Source organism: Sceloporus undulatus, chromosome 11 (genome assembly GCF_019175285.1).
Source record: "Sceloporus undulatus isolate JIND9_A2432 ecotype Alabama chromosome 11, SceUnd_v1.1, whole genome shotgun sequence".
NCBI classification, from domain to species: domain Eukaryota; kingdom Metazoa; phylum Chordata; class Lepidosauria; order Squamata; family Phrynosomatidae; genus Sceloporus; species Sceloporus undulatus.
This window is the reverse complement of record NC_056532.1, coordinates 7,408,210-7,422,475: the sequence shown is the minus strand read 5'-3', so window position 1 is coordinate 7,422,475 and position 14,266 is coordinate 7,408,210. Positions and strand designations below refer to the sequence as shown.

General features: G+C 49.6%; 4 protein-coding genes across 4 annotated transcripts in view; 2 read left to right on the top strand and 2 right to left on the bottom strand.

Moving 5' to 3' along the window:
* GEMIN4 (gem nuclear organelle associated protein 4) overlaps positions 1 to 2,092 on the bottom strand; it is a 7,310-nt gene extending 5,218 nt beyond the window's left edge. The window contains exon 1 of the mRNA XM_042442342.1: positions 721 to 2,092. The gene's annotated coding sequence lies outside the window, so the exon portion shown is untranslated. The remainder of the gene's footprint in view (positions 1 to 720) is intronic.
* The window catches only part of SHPK (sedoheptulokinase), a 938,822-nt gene that overhangs the window by 579,888 nt on the left and 344,668 nt on the right, over positions 1 to 14,266 (top strand). The window lies entirely within an intron of this gene.
* Positions 2,211 to 8,168, bottom strand: GLOD4 (glyoxalase domain containing 4). Its single transcript, XM_042442385.1, has 9 exons — positions 7,932 to 8,168; positions 6,542 to 6,591; positions 5,873 to 5,993; positions 5,417 to 5,561; positions 4,692 to 4,828; positions 4,351 to 4,437; positions 3,960 to 4,073; positions 3,554 to 3,640; positions 2,211 to 3,278 (listed from the first exon to the last, which is right to left on the bottom strand). The coding sequence occupies exons 1-9, from the start codon at positions 8,019 to 8,021 to the stop codon at positions 3,186 to 3,188; spliced, it is 924 nt and encodes a 307-aa protein (XP_042298319.1). The 5' UTR covers positions 8,022 to 8,168; the 3' UTR covers positions 2,211 to 3,185.
* MRM3 (mitochondrial rRNA methyltransferase 3) lies at positions 8,577 to 12,804 on the top strand. The gene is made up of 4 exons (XM_042442374.1): positions 8,577 to 8,913; positions 10,278 to 10,522; positions 11,028 to 11,195; positions 11,473 to 12,804. The coding sequence occupies exons 1-4, from the start codon at positions 8,594 to 8,596 to the stop codon at positions 12,039 to 12,041; spliced, it is 1,302 nt and encodes a 433-aa protein (XP_042298308.1). The 5' UTR covers positions 8,577 to 8,593; the 3' UTR covers positions 12,042 to 12,804.

Genomic DNA, 14,266 nt, shown 5'->3' with positions numbered 1-14,266 from the left:
GGAAGCATTGGGAAATACTTGCCCATAGGGTTACATTGGAGAATATTTGCCCATAGGGAAACATTGGGGAATAGCTGCCCATAGAGAATAATAGAATGCGTGCCCATTGAGAAACATTGGGGAATGTTTGCCCATAAGGAATCATTGGAGTACCTATGAGTACCCATAGGGAATCCTTAGAGAATACTCGCCCAGTGTTTTCCTCTGGGCAAGTACAGTACTGTCATCTGTTTTAGTGTGTCCCCTCAGCTACCCATGTTGGGAAAGGAGGACTAGGAATGTGTCCCTCTCTTCCTCCTGATTCCTTTTCCATTTCTGGTGCCATGTTGGTTTTGGACTCTGCAGCCCAGAGTTCGAGTCCTAGCCTGGCTATGAAACCCCCTTTGGGCGAGTCACGCTCTCTCAGCCTCAGAGGAAGGCCATGGTAGGCTTCCTCCGGACCACCGATCCCCCCAACTTCAGTCTTCCAGTGTTTTGGACTCCGACTCCCAAAAGTCCTAGCCAGCTTTACTAACAGTCGGGGATTCTGGGAGCTGAAGTCCAAAACGTCTGGAGGAGGAACATTGGGGAACCGCTGCTCTGAAGAAATCTTGCCCAGAATGGATAGGGTTGCCATGAGACGGAAACAACTTGAAGGCGCACAACACACACAGCGGTCTGAGCGCTGGACTATGGATCTGGAGAGCAAGGTGCAAATCCACGCTTGGCCATAAAACCCACCTTAAGCAAGTCACACGCTCTCAGCCTCAGGGGAAGGTTGTGGCCAACCTCAATGATGCTACCAGCCATACAATATCCCTGTTCCTTTCTCTTTCCATGTGTGATACAGTTGGAAGGTTTGTCCGCTTGCTTCTTACACCGGTGACTAAAACCAGGTTCCTTCCCTGCAGGGACAGTCCTTTCAGGCACGACACGCGCCTCATCTCCCGGCGTTCGCTCTGCACCGGGAAGAAGGAAGGGGCCCTCATGACGACTTGTCGCAGGCTGAGCTTGAGAAAGCCGCTGCCGTGGTCCAACAGATGAAGGCCCCGCTCTCGGAAGAGGACCAGCTCCAGCTCTACGGCCTTTGCCAGCAAGCCCTGGCCGGGGAGTGTGGGTCAGGCAGTCTGGGGCCCGACTGCGACGGGAGGACCAAGGCCAAATGGGAGTCCTGGCACCGGAGGAAGGGGATGCCCAAGGAGGAGGCCATGAAGGCCTTTGTGGGCAAAGTGGAGCAACTGAGGGAAAAGCGTGGCGTTTAGCAGCAGGATGGAGACCGGGGTGGGCAAGCGGCGTCCAGTTCCCATCGTCCTGCGTCCTTCGTTGGCGCTGGATCGTTTCCGACAATTAAACGGTGCACTTTGGTGAAGCCAAATGTGTAGACTTTCTCAGTTAGGTTGGAGGTGGTAGAGTCCTTCTCATGGCTCGGACTATACCAATGTTGGCTCTTTGGGGTATTTCAGACTTCAGCCCCCAGAAGTGCCAGTGGTTGGGGGCTTTGGGAGCACAAGGCCTCTGGAGGACCAAAGATGGGGAACTACTGCACTAAATGCTTCAGGCTGCATGTTCTGTGGCTGAGGGTGAGATTCATGTGGTCATCTGCTGTTGGACTGCAAGCCCCAGCACTCTTTGTCCTTGGCTATGCTAGCTAAAGCTGCTGGGAGAAGCAGTGGAACGACATCAGGAGGGCCCCAGGTCCCTTCTATGGGGCCTTGCAGACTTTTAGGGTGGCTATGAAGGCTGGGCATGCTGGGAGCTGTAGTCCAACAAGGGTCACACCTGGAGGACCAGGCTGCATGCTTTGTGGAAGAGCTGCAGAACACATGACCCTAGGTGAACTGTAACTCCCAGCATTCTTCACTATGGCTTGTTCTGCAAAGGCTGCAGGGACTTTCTAGAGGGCCACACGACTCTCACTTCTGCATTGGATGCTGTTATACTGCGACTCCCAGCAGCTCCTTGCACAAGCAGTAGTCAAGGATGATGGGCACTGTAGTCCAGCAATACCTGGAATGCCTCCACTGCCCATTGGTTGTAAAATTTGGAGGGATGCATTCTTTCTTTGGATGCTTTAAAACAGCGGGAAATCCAAGGCACTTCAATCTATCTCGGAGTATAGTTTGTCTCCTTGTTTGATCCCAGCGGCAGAAAGTTCCGTCCTCTGGGCTCCAAATTCGAATTGTGAAGGGTACTCCTTACTTTGGAGATGGGGAAATAATAATGCAGAGGTATTAAGGGTCTGAATGCATTTTATTTGACGAACCTCACAGTTTCAGCAGCGGAAACATTCAAACCCACCTGGATATACATTGTTCTTTTGCCCAACTCCTCTTAAGCAACTGGTGAGAGGTGAAGAAGAAAAACAGATTTAAGAGATGCTCACGTAACCGGCTGAACAACCATCGTGCGGGAAATAATGCTCACCCAAGGCAATGCCGGATTTAAATGGCACCGAGTTTGGAAATGAAAGGAAGAACAGCCCCATAGAAAGTATTAGGTTGTTTCCCTTCCTGGGGAAATCAGCTTTCTAGGGAATAACGTTTCTCCCAACTAAGCGGATCTGTGTGCCAAAAGGAGTTAAGGCACAGAAGGAAACGCTTGGCCCTTCAGATGTTTTGGACTACAGCTCCCAGAATCTTTGACCAAACGGGGCTGATGGGAGCCGCAGCCCAACAACATTTGTAAGGCCACACATTCCTCATCTTAGCTTACAGGATTGAAAAGAAAAGCTCCATTTCCACATGTACGTTTGCGAAAAGAAACAATTTTGCCGGCTCCACCAGCAACCGAAACACAATGTGCTGCATGAAGTAACATAACAGACTCACTGTGTGTGTGTTTTGCATGTGTCGCTTTTCCTCCCTGCCTCTAAGGACAAAAGAAACAAAAACAAAGGGATGCCCAGAACCGGGGAAGGATCCTATTTTGGGCTACAACTCCTAAACTGTTGGAATGTATAACCTCCAGAGTCTTGAAGAACATCGCTTTTCCATGCAACCTCTCCGTTTGGTGCATCGCTCAACACTTTCAGGCTAAATCTAACCCCGTTGCGCCAAAGCTAAGAGCATATCCCCTCCACCTGATACCCAGCAGATTCGAGAAAGGAAACAAGACAACTGAAAGTTGTGTGTGTTTAAAGGAAGTTCAGCAACAGCAGCAGTTCTCCATGCGTGAAGGCATGACCAGCAATGCCCCCTTTGCAAACATCACTGACCGGCTGGTACCGTTGGGTTTTGCGCCGAAGGTTTTGGGATGTTACGTTTGGCAAACCACTCCTGGCTTTTGTCAGCGGCCATCGCCTGTATGAAAGAGGACCCAATGAGCCACTGTGCTGCGAAAGCATAGAGGAGAACCAGAGCGCCGCCAAAGAAGGGCCCAGGAATTCAAGCATTTCCAATGAGCACTTTTCTTTACATCTGGACATAAGGAGGTTCTGATGCGCGCAAGCATCATAACTACCTTTTTGGACTACAACTTCCAGAGCTCTCCAGCCAGGCTAGAGGTAGAAGCTGTGGTCCCCAAAGGACCTTTTCCAGTCTTGGTTTAGCAGTGCGGGAAAGAGAGACCAACTCACCTCATCTAAGAGTTTCTCCCCGTTCGGATCCACTTGGGAAAGCTCTCTGAAGGCTTCGTCCCCCACGAAACAGATTTCGTGCCCATCCTAAAGAGGAAAGGGAGAGGAAAAAAGAAGCAGTGGGTGAAACATGGGGATCCCCAAGCCTGGTAATGGTTTTACATATACAGCGTACATGTGAAAAGGCCCATGCCTTAGTTTGGGATTTCATTGCAGGGAGCCAGAAACTTTGGTTTGCAAACCTGGAAGGTTTTGCATAAAAGGCATTACTTGGAACAGAAATTCTGGTCTGCAGCCAAAGAACAGCTTTTCGCAGACTTGGCGCCAGATCTAGCAAGGCTACTTTCGTGTTCTTTTATATCTGACGCACAAAGGCAATAATGTTGTTTTTTGAAAGGGTACTCACGGGATCGGCTAAGATGACCACTTGGACGGTTGCTTTCCCCGGTGTGTCCAGGCTCACCAGCGGGGTCAAAATCTTCTGGTTCTCCTTCTTCATCAAGGCTTCGATATCGGGGAGCTGGAGATACCAAGTGGGGTCCAGGAAAGAAAGAGAAGGCAAATCCCAGAGAGAGAGGGAAAGAAAGGGACGAGGAAGATAACACCAATTTACAATTGTTTGTTGCATCTTTGTTTTGAAAGCACACACACAGAGTCCCTGTTTTCTGGCAATTAATAATAATACCTGAGCCGAATCAAAGGCAAATCTCTTTAACCAGGAACAACAGCACTGGGGATGATGGGAAAATGGGTTCTACCCGCGTCTTAGTTGCCCACTGTGGCAACTGAGGCCTCACCTGTTCTTTGGGGCAAGAGAAGGCAATCCTCCCAAAGGCAGTACCATGGTCCACATCTTTACCAATGCCCTGCAGTTCTAGCTTACACTGAAAGATTAGAAACAAAAAACAGGGATGGGGAAGAAAGAAGACATATCCGTAAAAAAGATTTCAATGAAAACCCTAGTCTATTTACTAGTTGTGTTGTGTTGCGATCAATAAAACCCAGTACAGCTATCTGACAGTCTGTGGCTGGCATCTGCATGGTGGCATATGTCCCTTTTTGGTCAAGAGTGGCTGAGACAGTGACATCTTGGCTTTCCGATGGTGCGCTGTACACAAACTTTGATGTGCAGCCCCACCTGGTTGTCCGCATAGCCGAGGAGAACCCTGAGCTTGGCTTCGTCCTTTTCGTACACCTTCATGCCCAGCAGCTTGGACCAGTAGTCCACGGATTTTGGCAGGCTGGACACAGCCAGAGTCACCTTCATGACAGGATCTGGAAGGACACGAGATGTTTAGGATGGGCCCTTAGCCACATCTTCCTAAAGGGGGGTGTAGGAGGGGGACAAAATAACTGCAGTTTGACGCTATTTTAACTGTCACGGCACCATCCAATGGAACCCTGGGATGTTTACTTTATTCTGGCCCCAAAGCTCTCTGATAGAGAAGGCTAAATGGCACACAAAACTACAATTCCCAGGATTCCACAACATGCAGCCATGGAAGTTAAAGTGCTGTCAAACTGCATTCATTCTGCAGTGTAGGTACAGCCCTAGTCCAAAACTTAAAACCATGCTGTCTCCTCATTGCTTTTACTGCCTTAGGAGAGACATTTGAGTCTTTCAGAATAGGAACAAACCCCCCACAAAAGCCAGAAATGCATCCAATGATGGTGTCACGAAGCGTGATAAAATGGTGAAAGCCAAAAGGACCGGATCGGGATCCTAAGAGGGCTGGATTTGATCCCGGATTCTGAGGTTCCCCACCTGTGTTTCTAGGTCAACCCTCCATGATTCCAAATACAAAGGGTTACAGGAGCGAAACCAGGCCCTGTGCCGCCTCTCTCATGCCCTCTGCTGCTTACCTTTCTTTGGAGAGTCTTTCTCTTCCAGGAAGAACTTGTACCCACCAGGAGCTTCTGTCTCATAGATGCCAGCTGAGATCTCCTTGAGCGGCCAATGCATCTTTTTGGCATTGCTCACAGCCTGGCTGGAGGCAATAGTCATTCCCTGGAATAAAAGGAAAGTGGAGGAATGCATATTAACAGATCTAAAACATTAAGGGTGCATCCATACAGTACAAATAATACAGATCGACGCAATCTTGGGAGCTGTGGCTCCATCCTATGGACTCCTGGGCAGGGAATCTTGTCAAGCGTGACTGATCTCTCCAATGAAGTGGAGATAAGTAGCCAAGAAATCCTATAAGAGCACATACTGTGATAAAGACAGTTTACATTTTTAAAGAACGCCATATGGATTTTAATTCCAGGAAGAGGGTCTCGATTCGGACTCCCCACCGTAGAAAAAGCGAAGCCTACCAGAAAGTCATTGCCGAGGCGGTAGTCTCCGACGCCGTAATTGTAGGTCAGCTCTGTGACAAAGTGCTCATCCTCAGGACCGTAACCCACCATCGTTTTACTCCATTTGCCATCGTAGGGACTAGTAGAAACACAGACATTTGTAGTCAGCATTGACTGGACTGATTCAATTCATGATTTCAGTCTTAATGATTAAATCAATGTAGGAACGCTAAATATAAAACATATTCACAGATGCAGGCTACGTCTGCACTGCAGAAATAATGCAGTTTAGCAATAATTTAATCCAGTTTGAGACCGCTTTAAACTTCCCTGGCGCAATGCTAGGGACTTCTGCAAATTGTAGTTTTGTGAGACATTGTGCTTTCTCTGGGAGAAAGTTCTGGGGCCACAATAAACTACAGTTCCCAGGATTCCCTAGCCCTGAGCCAGTGTAGGGATTTAAAAGAACGGGATAACGCAAGAATCGAAACCGCGTCCGCCTTGAAATAAGCGCTCTGAAATCTGAAGGGGGTCACGAAGGACGCAAAATGGGGCGAGAGGGAGCAAATATGTCCCATCTTGCTTCAAGCTTCCCAACGAATCCTGGTTTTACTGGTTCAAACAACGCGGAGTGTTGATCTACTCCTTCGTAAATCTCAGCGCTAAAGCCGCGGGGATAAAACGCACCCATTGCAGGTAGCTTTGCAGCCTTCTTCAAACTCTTCGTGTCTCAGAACCTGTCGGAGGAAGCAGAGAGAAAGGGAACGTTCAAACTTCTGTCAGACGTCGGCCATAGTATTGCTTTAGAGGAGCTACAGGTGCCTTCTCTCTAGGAATCTCTAGGCCCTTCAGTTGGTTAAGGTTGACCATAGAGCTGCGCCGGAGGACCCAGATGTTCCTAGAGGGAACGTATTAATAAAACCTGTGAATAATCAAATCCGCAGAAGTCGAAGCCGGAAATGTGGAGGGATGAGTGTATTTTTAAATATGTCAATACCCCCCCCCCCCCCCGTGCATGAATCATAGAATCATGGAATAAGGGCCCTGATCCAGTCGAACCCCATTCTTCTTCCATGCAGGAGCTCTCCATCAAAGCATCCCCATTGACAGATGGCCATCCAGCCTCTGCTTAAAGACCTACAAGGAAGGAGACTCTGAGGAAGGAGTGTGTTCCACTGTCAAACAGCCCTTACTCTCAGGAGGTTCCTCCTAATCATAGAAGTGTAGAGTTGGAAGAGACCGCAAGGGCCATCCAGTTGAACCCTATTCTTCTGCCATGCAGGAACTCCCAATCAAAGCATCCCCGAAAGATGGCCATCCAGCTTCTGCTTAAAGACCTCAAAGGAAAGAGACTCCACTTCACTCTGAGTAAGGAGTTTGTTCCACTGTGGAACAGCCCTTACTCTCAGGAGGTTCCTCCTAATGTTGAGCTGGGATCTCTTTCCCTGCAGCTTGCATCCATTGCTCCATTGTGCCCTATCCTCTGGAGCAGCAGAAAACAAGCTTGCTCCCTCCTCAATATGGCATCCCTTCAATTATTTAAACAAGGCTGTCATATCACCTCTTAACCTTCTCTTCTCCAGGCTAAACATCCCCAGCTCCCTGAGTCTTTCCTCATAGGGCTTCATGGTTTCCAGACCCTTTGCCATTTTAGTCTCCCTCCTTTGGACACATCATGGCTCCAGTTTTGCAACATACTGTAGTTGTAGCATCCTCTTGTTTCTATTCTCACAACAACCCTGTGAGGTAGGTCAGTTTGAGAGAGAGAGAGAGAGAACCGTGGTGTAGCAGTTTGAGCTCTGGACTAAGTCCAGAGACCAGGCTCCGTCCGATTCCCTCTCAGCAATGAAACCCAATGGGTGAACCTGGGCAAGTCACACTCTCTCAGCCTCAGAAGGCCATGGCAAACCTCCTCTGAACCAGCCTTGCTAAGGAAAAACCTCAGAATATAGGCTTGCCTCAGTGTGTTAGACTCAATGCTAATTGGTTTGCTGTGGCACCAGAGCTCTCTCTCTCTCTCTCTGTGACAGAATCTCAAAAACGAACTACAATTCCCAGAATCCCATGTGCTCCTTACGCGCATGCCCAGTAGCTCCCGGTAGAAACGCGCCGTTTGCGCTCGGTCTCCGACTTTGAAGACGAAATGCAGCGCTCGCCTGGGATTCATTTTTCAATCTCTTATGGTCACAAAACTGTCACGTGACGCCCGCCTCGCCATTCCTTCCCGTCGCGGCGGGATGACGTCACATTAAAGGGCCATTTCTCCAAACATTCCCCCCCCTTTTTAAATATTTTTACTGCCAGTATGCTTTCTTTTGAACACAAAGTGAAGACACCGTCTTTAAGAGTATATAAAAAAAGAAGCAAATCATAAAACATATAATGTTTGGTTTGTTTGACTGGGAAGAAGGCGGGGTATAATAAATATAATAATAATAATAGCAGCAGCAGCCAGGAATTCTGGGAGGTGAACTTCCAATACAAAAAACCTAAACACTTTTAGGACCTAAGTTTTGGAAATAATTCACTGAGGCCTAGTTCTATTTTTTTCAGTCAGGGACTCTGCGCGCGCCGCTCTAGGCCTTGTCACATCTATGGTCGTCGCCGCCATTTTGTCTCGAAGGAAGCCCTTTTAATGCGAGGAACGTCGCGGCGGGAAAGTCTCGCGAGATTTCTTAGAAGCCGCGGCGGGGAAGTCTCGCGAGATTCCTCCCCTTGAAGCCGCTGCCCTGAAGTAAAATGGCGGCGCTCATGAGGCGAACGAGGGAGGCCTTTTCCCTCCTCAGGCCGGCCTTGAGGAGCCCCGGCGGCCCCGAGGGAAGGAGAGGGCTGCGGGGGCTGAGGAGGAGGCCCCTCCAAGTCCTGCCTCCGGCTGCGCAGCAGCAACCAGCCTCGCCTAGAGGGCTTTCCCCATTTCCCGAGGCCCAAAGCGGGCTCAGGAAGAAGGCCCCGGTCCCATGGAAGAAGGAGAAGAAGAAGGCCCCTCAGGAAGAAGAAGAGGAGGAGGAGGAGGCCCAGCTGCGCTATGAGCGAGCGGGGATGGGAGACAAGAGGCTGAGGTGACAGGCCTCCGCCGCAGGGGACGCTGGGAGTTGTAGTCCCGCATAGTGGGAGGTAGTCATTTGAAGCTTTGAGACTCACTGAAAGGAAGAAGATGGCAGCAAGAGCTTTCCTAGAGTGAAGCATCTGAGGAAGTAGACCAAAGTCTAAGAATGGGTGAATGGGGATGCTTTGATGGAGAGTTCCTGCATGGCAGAAGAATGGGATTGGACTGGATCAGGGCCCTTTTGGGGTCTCTTCCAACTCTAGGATTCTAGGATTCTAAAACATGATGATGATGATGATGATGATGATGATATTAGTCTCAAAGGTGCTATAAGACATTTGTCTTCGTGCCGATTCTACAGACTAACAAGGCTATATCTCTGAATGCGTGTTACATACTCTCTGCAAATGCCTCTGAGGGAATAGGCTTAGACCTAGGTTAAAGCCCATGCTGCCAACTTCTTTCAGTGAGTCTCAAAGGGGCTAAATAGTGATTCCACGGACTAAACAAGGCTACGCCTTTGAATACGTGTTTGGTCAAATGCATCTGAGGGAGTAGACCAAAGTCTACAAAAGCTCATGCTGCCAACGTCTTTCTCAAAGGGGCTACAAGACACCTCTACATCCCTGATTCCACAGACTAAGCAAGCATTACATATTCTCTCCAGATGCACCTGACGGAGTGGACCGAAGTCTTTGAAACCTCAGGCTGCCCAGTTCTTTCTTTCAGTGCTACAAGATCTCTCTCTATATACTGATTTAACACAGCCATATCTTTGTTACATTTAACATTGTGATGACATTAACCTTCCCAGTGACGCGCAACGTTACCTGTTCCTCTAAACGTGGCATTTTAGGGGGCCTAAACATTACCAAACTAGATTGGTCTGTATGTAAAGAGATCTTGCAGCACCTTTGAGACTGGCTGAAAGAAGTTGCCGGCATCAGCTTCCATAGGCTTCAGTCTGCTTCCTCAGATGCATTTCTGTCCCTGGTTTCCGCTCCACTAAATTGCATCTGAACTGAAGCCTATGAAAGCCATGGCCATGTTGCCAACTTCTTTCTTTTAGTCAGCCTCAAAGGAGCTGCAAGATCTCTCTACATAGTTCAGTGAAACCTGAGATATAAGTTCCCCACACAGATTAAATATCTTTGGAATACCATTCATATTTACACTGAGGTTTGGGTATATTCCTTTAACTTGTGTCGTTTTAAAAGGTGTTGCCTCGAATCCTATTACAGTACTGGGATGTAAATGAATACAATATTAATACCAACGCTAATCACGACAATAACGATTCCTTGGGGGGAAAGGTGAGGTGGTACTAGGCCAAATAAAAGCTCCCAGGACCTTAACCGATCTTTTTTTGCTCAACAGCAAAGTGGTGACGCTTGCCAAGTCGAGGGCTTTCCGCGAGAAGCACGGGAAGATCGTTCTGGAAGGCAGGAGGCTCATCCTGGACGCCCTGGAGGCGGGCGCCGTTCCCCAGACGCTCTTCTTCAGCGCCGTGGATCACGTCAAGGAGCTGCCGGCGGCCAAGCTGAAAGGCGCCAATCTCATCAAGGTGAAATTTGAAGACATCAAGACCTGGTCCGACGTCGTGACTCCTCAGGGGATGATCGGTAAGCTGACTTCGAGGCGGCAGCCAGTGTATCAGATGTGAAAGGGAGGGATCCATGCGCAGGGTTTTAATAGCGAGGAGTACCAATGTTTGGCGAGGGACAGCTTCTGAGAACCCTTCCTTGGGCTCCTAGACAGTCCTGATGCTTCTGTTTGTTTTTAAATACATTAATTTAGAGTTACGTATCCTTCTTTATGGAAAGCATAAACACGTTCATGTCGTATCTTCTCTCATGAGGACAGGATGAATACATGGCTCCTTTCCGCGCCAACTCTTGACCCTATGAGGTATTTCAGGCTGGAGGAGACAGGGACTGAAACTGCCTTCATGACTTCCATGGCTCCCTGTTGATAAGATTTCCTGCATGGCAGAAGGGGGTTGGACTGGATGGCCTTTGCGGTCTCTTCCAACTCTATGATCCTATGATTCTAAGTGATATCCCATGTGCCAGTTAGGTGCTCCTAAAGACTACCCCACACACCTCATTTGCTTCTCTCTTCCCTCAGGAATCTTCTCCAGGCCAGACCATGCCAAAATGACTTATCCTGAGGTCCAGCGCCACCATCGGCTGCCTCTTTCACTCATCTGCGACAACATCCGTGACCCGGGAAACCTGGGCACCATCCTGAGGTCGGCAGCCGGAGCAGGCTGCAGCCGGGTGTTGCTTGTGAAAGGTAGGCCCTGTTGTCTAAGCAGTGGAAAGGGGCTGGTTAGGATTAGGCATTTATTCTTGAGCAGGTTAAGAGGAAAGGCCCTTGTGAGAGTGCTTGGCCTCCTCTGGAGTCAGCAGGATTGGACAGTCCCAGGATCCACCAATTAGAGCCAATGGATGGGGAGGAATAGCTGGAAATGATTAGCTTTGCGCTGCCCATTGTTCTTGGTTTGCTGCCAATCCATCTCTTCTGGGGGTTTAATCGTACCTCTTTTCTCCATCTCCTTCTCCTGCTTCAGGATGCGTTGACGCCTGGGAACCCAAAGTGCTCCGGGCGGGGATGGGCGCTCATTTCCGCCTCCCCATCATTTCCAACCTGGAATGGGAGGTCGTGCCCAACTACCTTCTCCCCGAAAGCTGTGTCTACGTGGCTGATGGCTCCCACGCTGCCCCTCAAGTTGAGACGGAGCCGCCGCGCCCAGCCAAGGCCAGTAGCCACGGCTGGGTCGCCAGGCCCTACAACCTGAAAGCCCAGCTGGACCGACCGGATCGGAGTGACCATCTGGACAGCCTGGAGGAGCACGAAACGGTTGAGCTGGAAGCCCAGTGTTGCTATGACCCGTGGATGGACGTTCGCGTGGCTGTGGTGATTGGGGGGGAAACCCACGGCGTGAGTGAAGAAGCCAAGCAGCTGGCGCAGGAAACGGAGGGGAAAAGGTTACTCATCCCCATAGTCCCCGAAGTGGACAGTCTGAATGCCGCCATGGCTGCTAGCATACTGCTCTTCGAAGCCAAGAGACAGCTGCGACTAACGCAGCAGGCGGAGGTCGAGACAACCCATGCTCCTGGGCACCTATGGCATCGCTGAGGATGTAAAACAAGATGCACCACCCCAAGCTGCCTTGGGAGCCCTTTCTCACCCTCTCAGTGAAATTGCTCCCACAGCTCCATTATGGAAGGAGCCCAGAAAATGTCAGGAAGACAGGCAACTGAGGCTTCAGAGTCAGTTAAGTCAAAGCTGTCCTGTTTTGAAATCCCAAGCTTGCTCCCTCACGAGTTTAGAGAGCCAAAACACCTCCTCCCGGGCGGCATTTGCCAAGGTATATTTGAAAAGAGCCTGCTTTTTCCCACCCAATTTTTCTTCCTTTCCTGGCAGAAAAGGCGGCATTGCTGTCTGTATTACTCAGCAGCTGGCGCAAGATCCGGAATGACATCAGCGTCTCTTTCTGATCTCCTGCCAAGGGCACAAAACAGATCTTCACCTTTGGCAGGCTACTTTGGGCCGCCCTCTTTCTCCGTTAACTCCAGCCTCTTTGTTCAGGCATGTTTGTGTCTCTTCCTGGTTCCAGTTTTCTTTCCTGCTGCGGAGATACCTTTCCCCCTCCAGCGCCAGGTTGGGCTGACTTTGCAAATTCCTGCTTGGAAAAACATGCCCATTTCTAAGAGCTTTTTCTCCGTTTCGGCCTCCGGACGGAAAACTCAGGCGGCCTGTTCTCTCCCACGGATTGCTTCCTGAGCGTAAAAAGCCAGCCTACTATTAAAGACTTGCTCTTGTTTTCTGCTGAAGAGCAGCCTTGCTGTTTGCATGGAGATCAGATGTGCACAGAATAAAGACTTTATTATTGCTCTCATTTTCTCTCCATGTCTGTTTAGTAAGGCTCCTCTGTGTCTTTTCATCTTGCCTTTAGGATTTTTAAGGGGGTCTTAAAACCACTGCATCATACTGGGATGTTTTTGATCAGCAACACAGGCTGCAAAGTGCATTTTCGCCACAAGATGGTAGTGTATCATCCAAGCCATTTTCCAATCAATCTTGCTAAGAAAGTGCTGTAATAGGGGTTACCTGTAAGTTGACTAAAGGAATGATGCCTCTCTCTCTCTCTCTGTTTCTCTGTACTAGGATTGCTAACTTCTTACTCACAGCAGCAGGCCTGCTTTCTCGCTTCTGCGCTGAGGTTAAAACGTCCTGCCTCCCTGAAATTTGGAAGAACGGAGAGTGATTTAATCTTGTCCCCATTCCAGCAGCTTTACTCAGAATTGGTGGGGTAAAGCTAAAACCTCCTCCAGGTCCAGGAATCTGGGGAACTGTGTGTGTGGTTGTATGTACAGACTACTATGCACCTTCGCCAAATGTCAAAAACTAGACCAGGGGTTGGCAACCTACGGCCCGCAGGCCGGATGTGGCCCGGCGAGGCCTTGGGACCGGCCCCAGCCCGGTCCTGCCGCCGATTGCTGCCCCTGCCACAGCTTCCGCGCCGCTCCGGGCGCCATTTTGAGTTCAGCCCCCCAGTTGTCTGAGGGACAGCAACCCGGCCCCTGGCTCAAAAAGGTTGCCTACCCCTGAACTAGACTTACAAGGCCCCAAGTTTGCCCGCCCCGGCTTGTAACATTTGGGTAGACCTTACGACCCATTTCCAAGCTGTGTGTCACTTTGGTGTGGTTTTAGTTATACAATTGCCTTGTGCTTCCACATTACTCATCCCCCCCCTAAAACGTGGTTAAATGTTTCTCAAGCCTGTCAAACATGCTGCTTTGCTGGAGTCCTCCTTTCGGCCCACTCCCCAAGGTTTCACGGCCCACTTGGCTGCGTGACGGCAAACCACATTCCTGGCAAGTTGGGTTCCTAGAACAGTTTTTATTACAAAGTTCCAATCACCGTGTGCAGTTTTTTACAACATCCGCTGCGCGCTTCAACCGATGCGTTCATTTCCCCCCCGCCCTTCAAATTGGCCAGAGACGGTACGGTCAAAAAGGCAAAAGTCACATCGATGGGGAGTTGCTCGACCGACTAGATCGGCTGTGTGGGTGTATAGGGTATGTCATGAAAAATGAGGGATTAAAAAAGGGACGAAGGGGAAACGGGGCTGATGGGAGAGGAGCATATTAAAAATGACTCTAGGCTTCATTTTAAAGTCACTGAGAGGTGGTGAGAGGGTGGGTTCAAATCTCTCGGCACAACAAAAAGTAGTCCAACCTGCTCAGAGTCTATGGGAAAGTCACCTAGAATCTAGTTGACTGATGCATCCCAGTAACTGGGGAGTATGAAAGGAGGCTGCTGGTGCTCTCATGTCCTCCTCATGCGCTTCCCAGAGT

Excerpts from the sequence above, each read along its gene's own strand:
- MRM3 (XM_042442374.1), top strand. The coding sequence starts at position 8,594 with ATGGCGGCGCTCATGAGGCGAACGAGGGAGGCCTTTTCCCTCCTCAGG. Across the intron at positions 8,914-10,277 it reads ATGGGAGACAAGAGGCTGAG|CAAAGTGGTGACGCTTGCCA; the intron begins GTGACAGGCCTC and ends TTTGCTCAACAG. Across the intron at positions 10,523-11,027 it reads GACTCCTCAGGGGATGATCG|GAATCTTCTCCAGGCCAGAC; the intron begins GTAAGCTGACTT and ends CTCTTCCCTCAG.
- GLOD4 (XM_042442385.1), bottom strand. The coding sequence starts at position 8,021 with ATGAATCCCAGGCGAGCGCTGCATTTCGTCTTCAAAGTCGGAGACCGA. Across the intron at positions 5,562-5,872 it reads GCCTCGGCAATGACTTTCTG|GGAATGACTATTGCCTCCAG; the intron begins GTAGGCTTCGCT and ends CTTTTATTCCAG. Across the intron at positions 4,829-5,416 it reads GAAAGACTCTCCAAAGAAAG|ATCCTGTCATGAAGGTGACT; the intron begins GTAAGCAGCAGA and ends GTGTCCTTCCAG.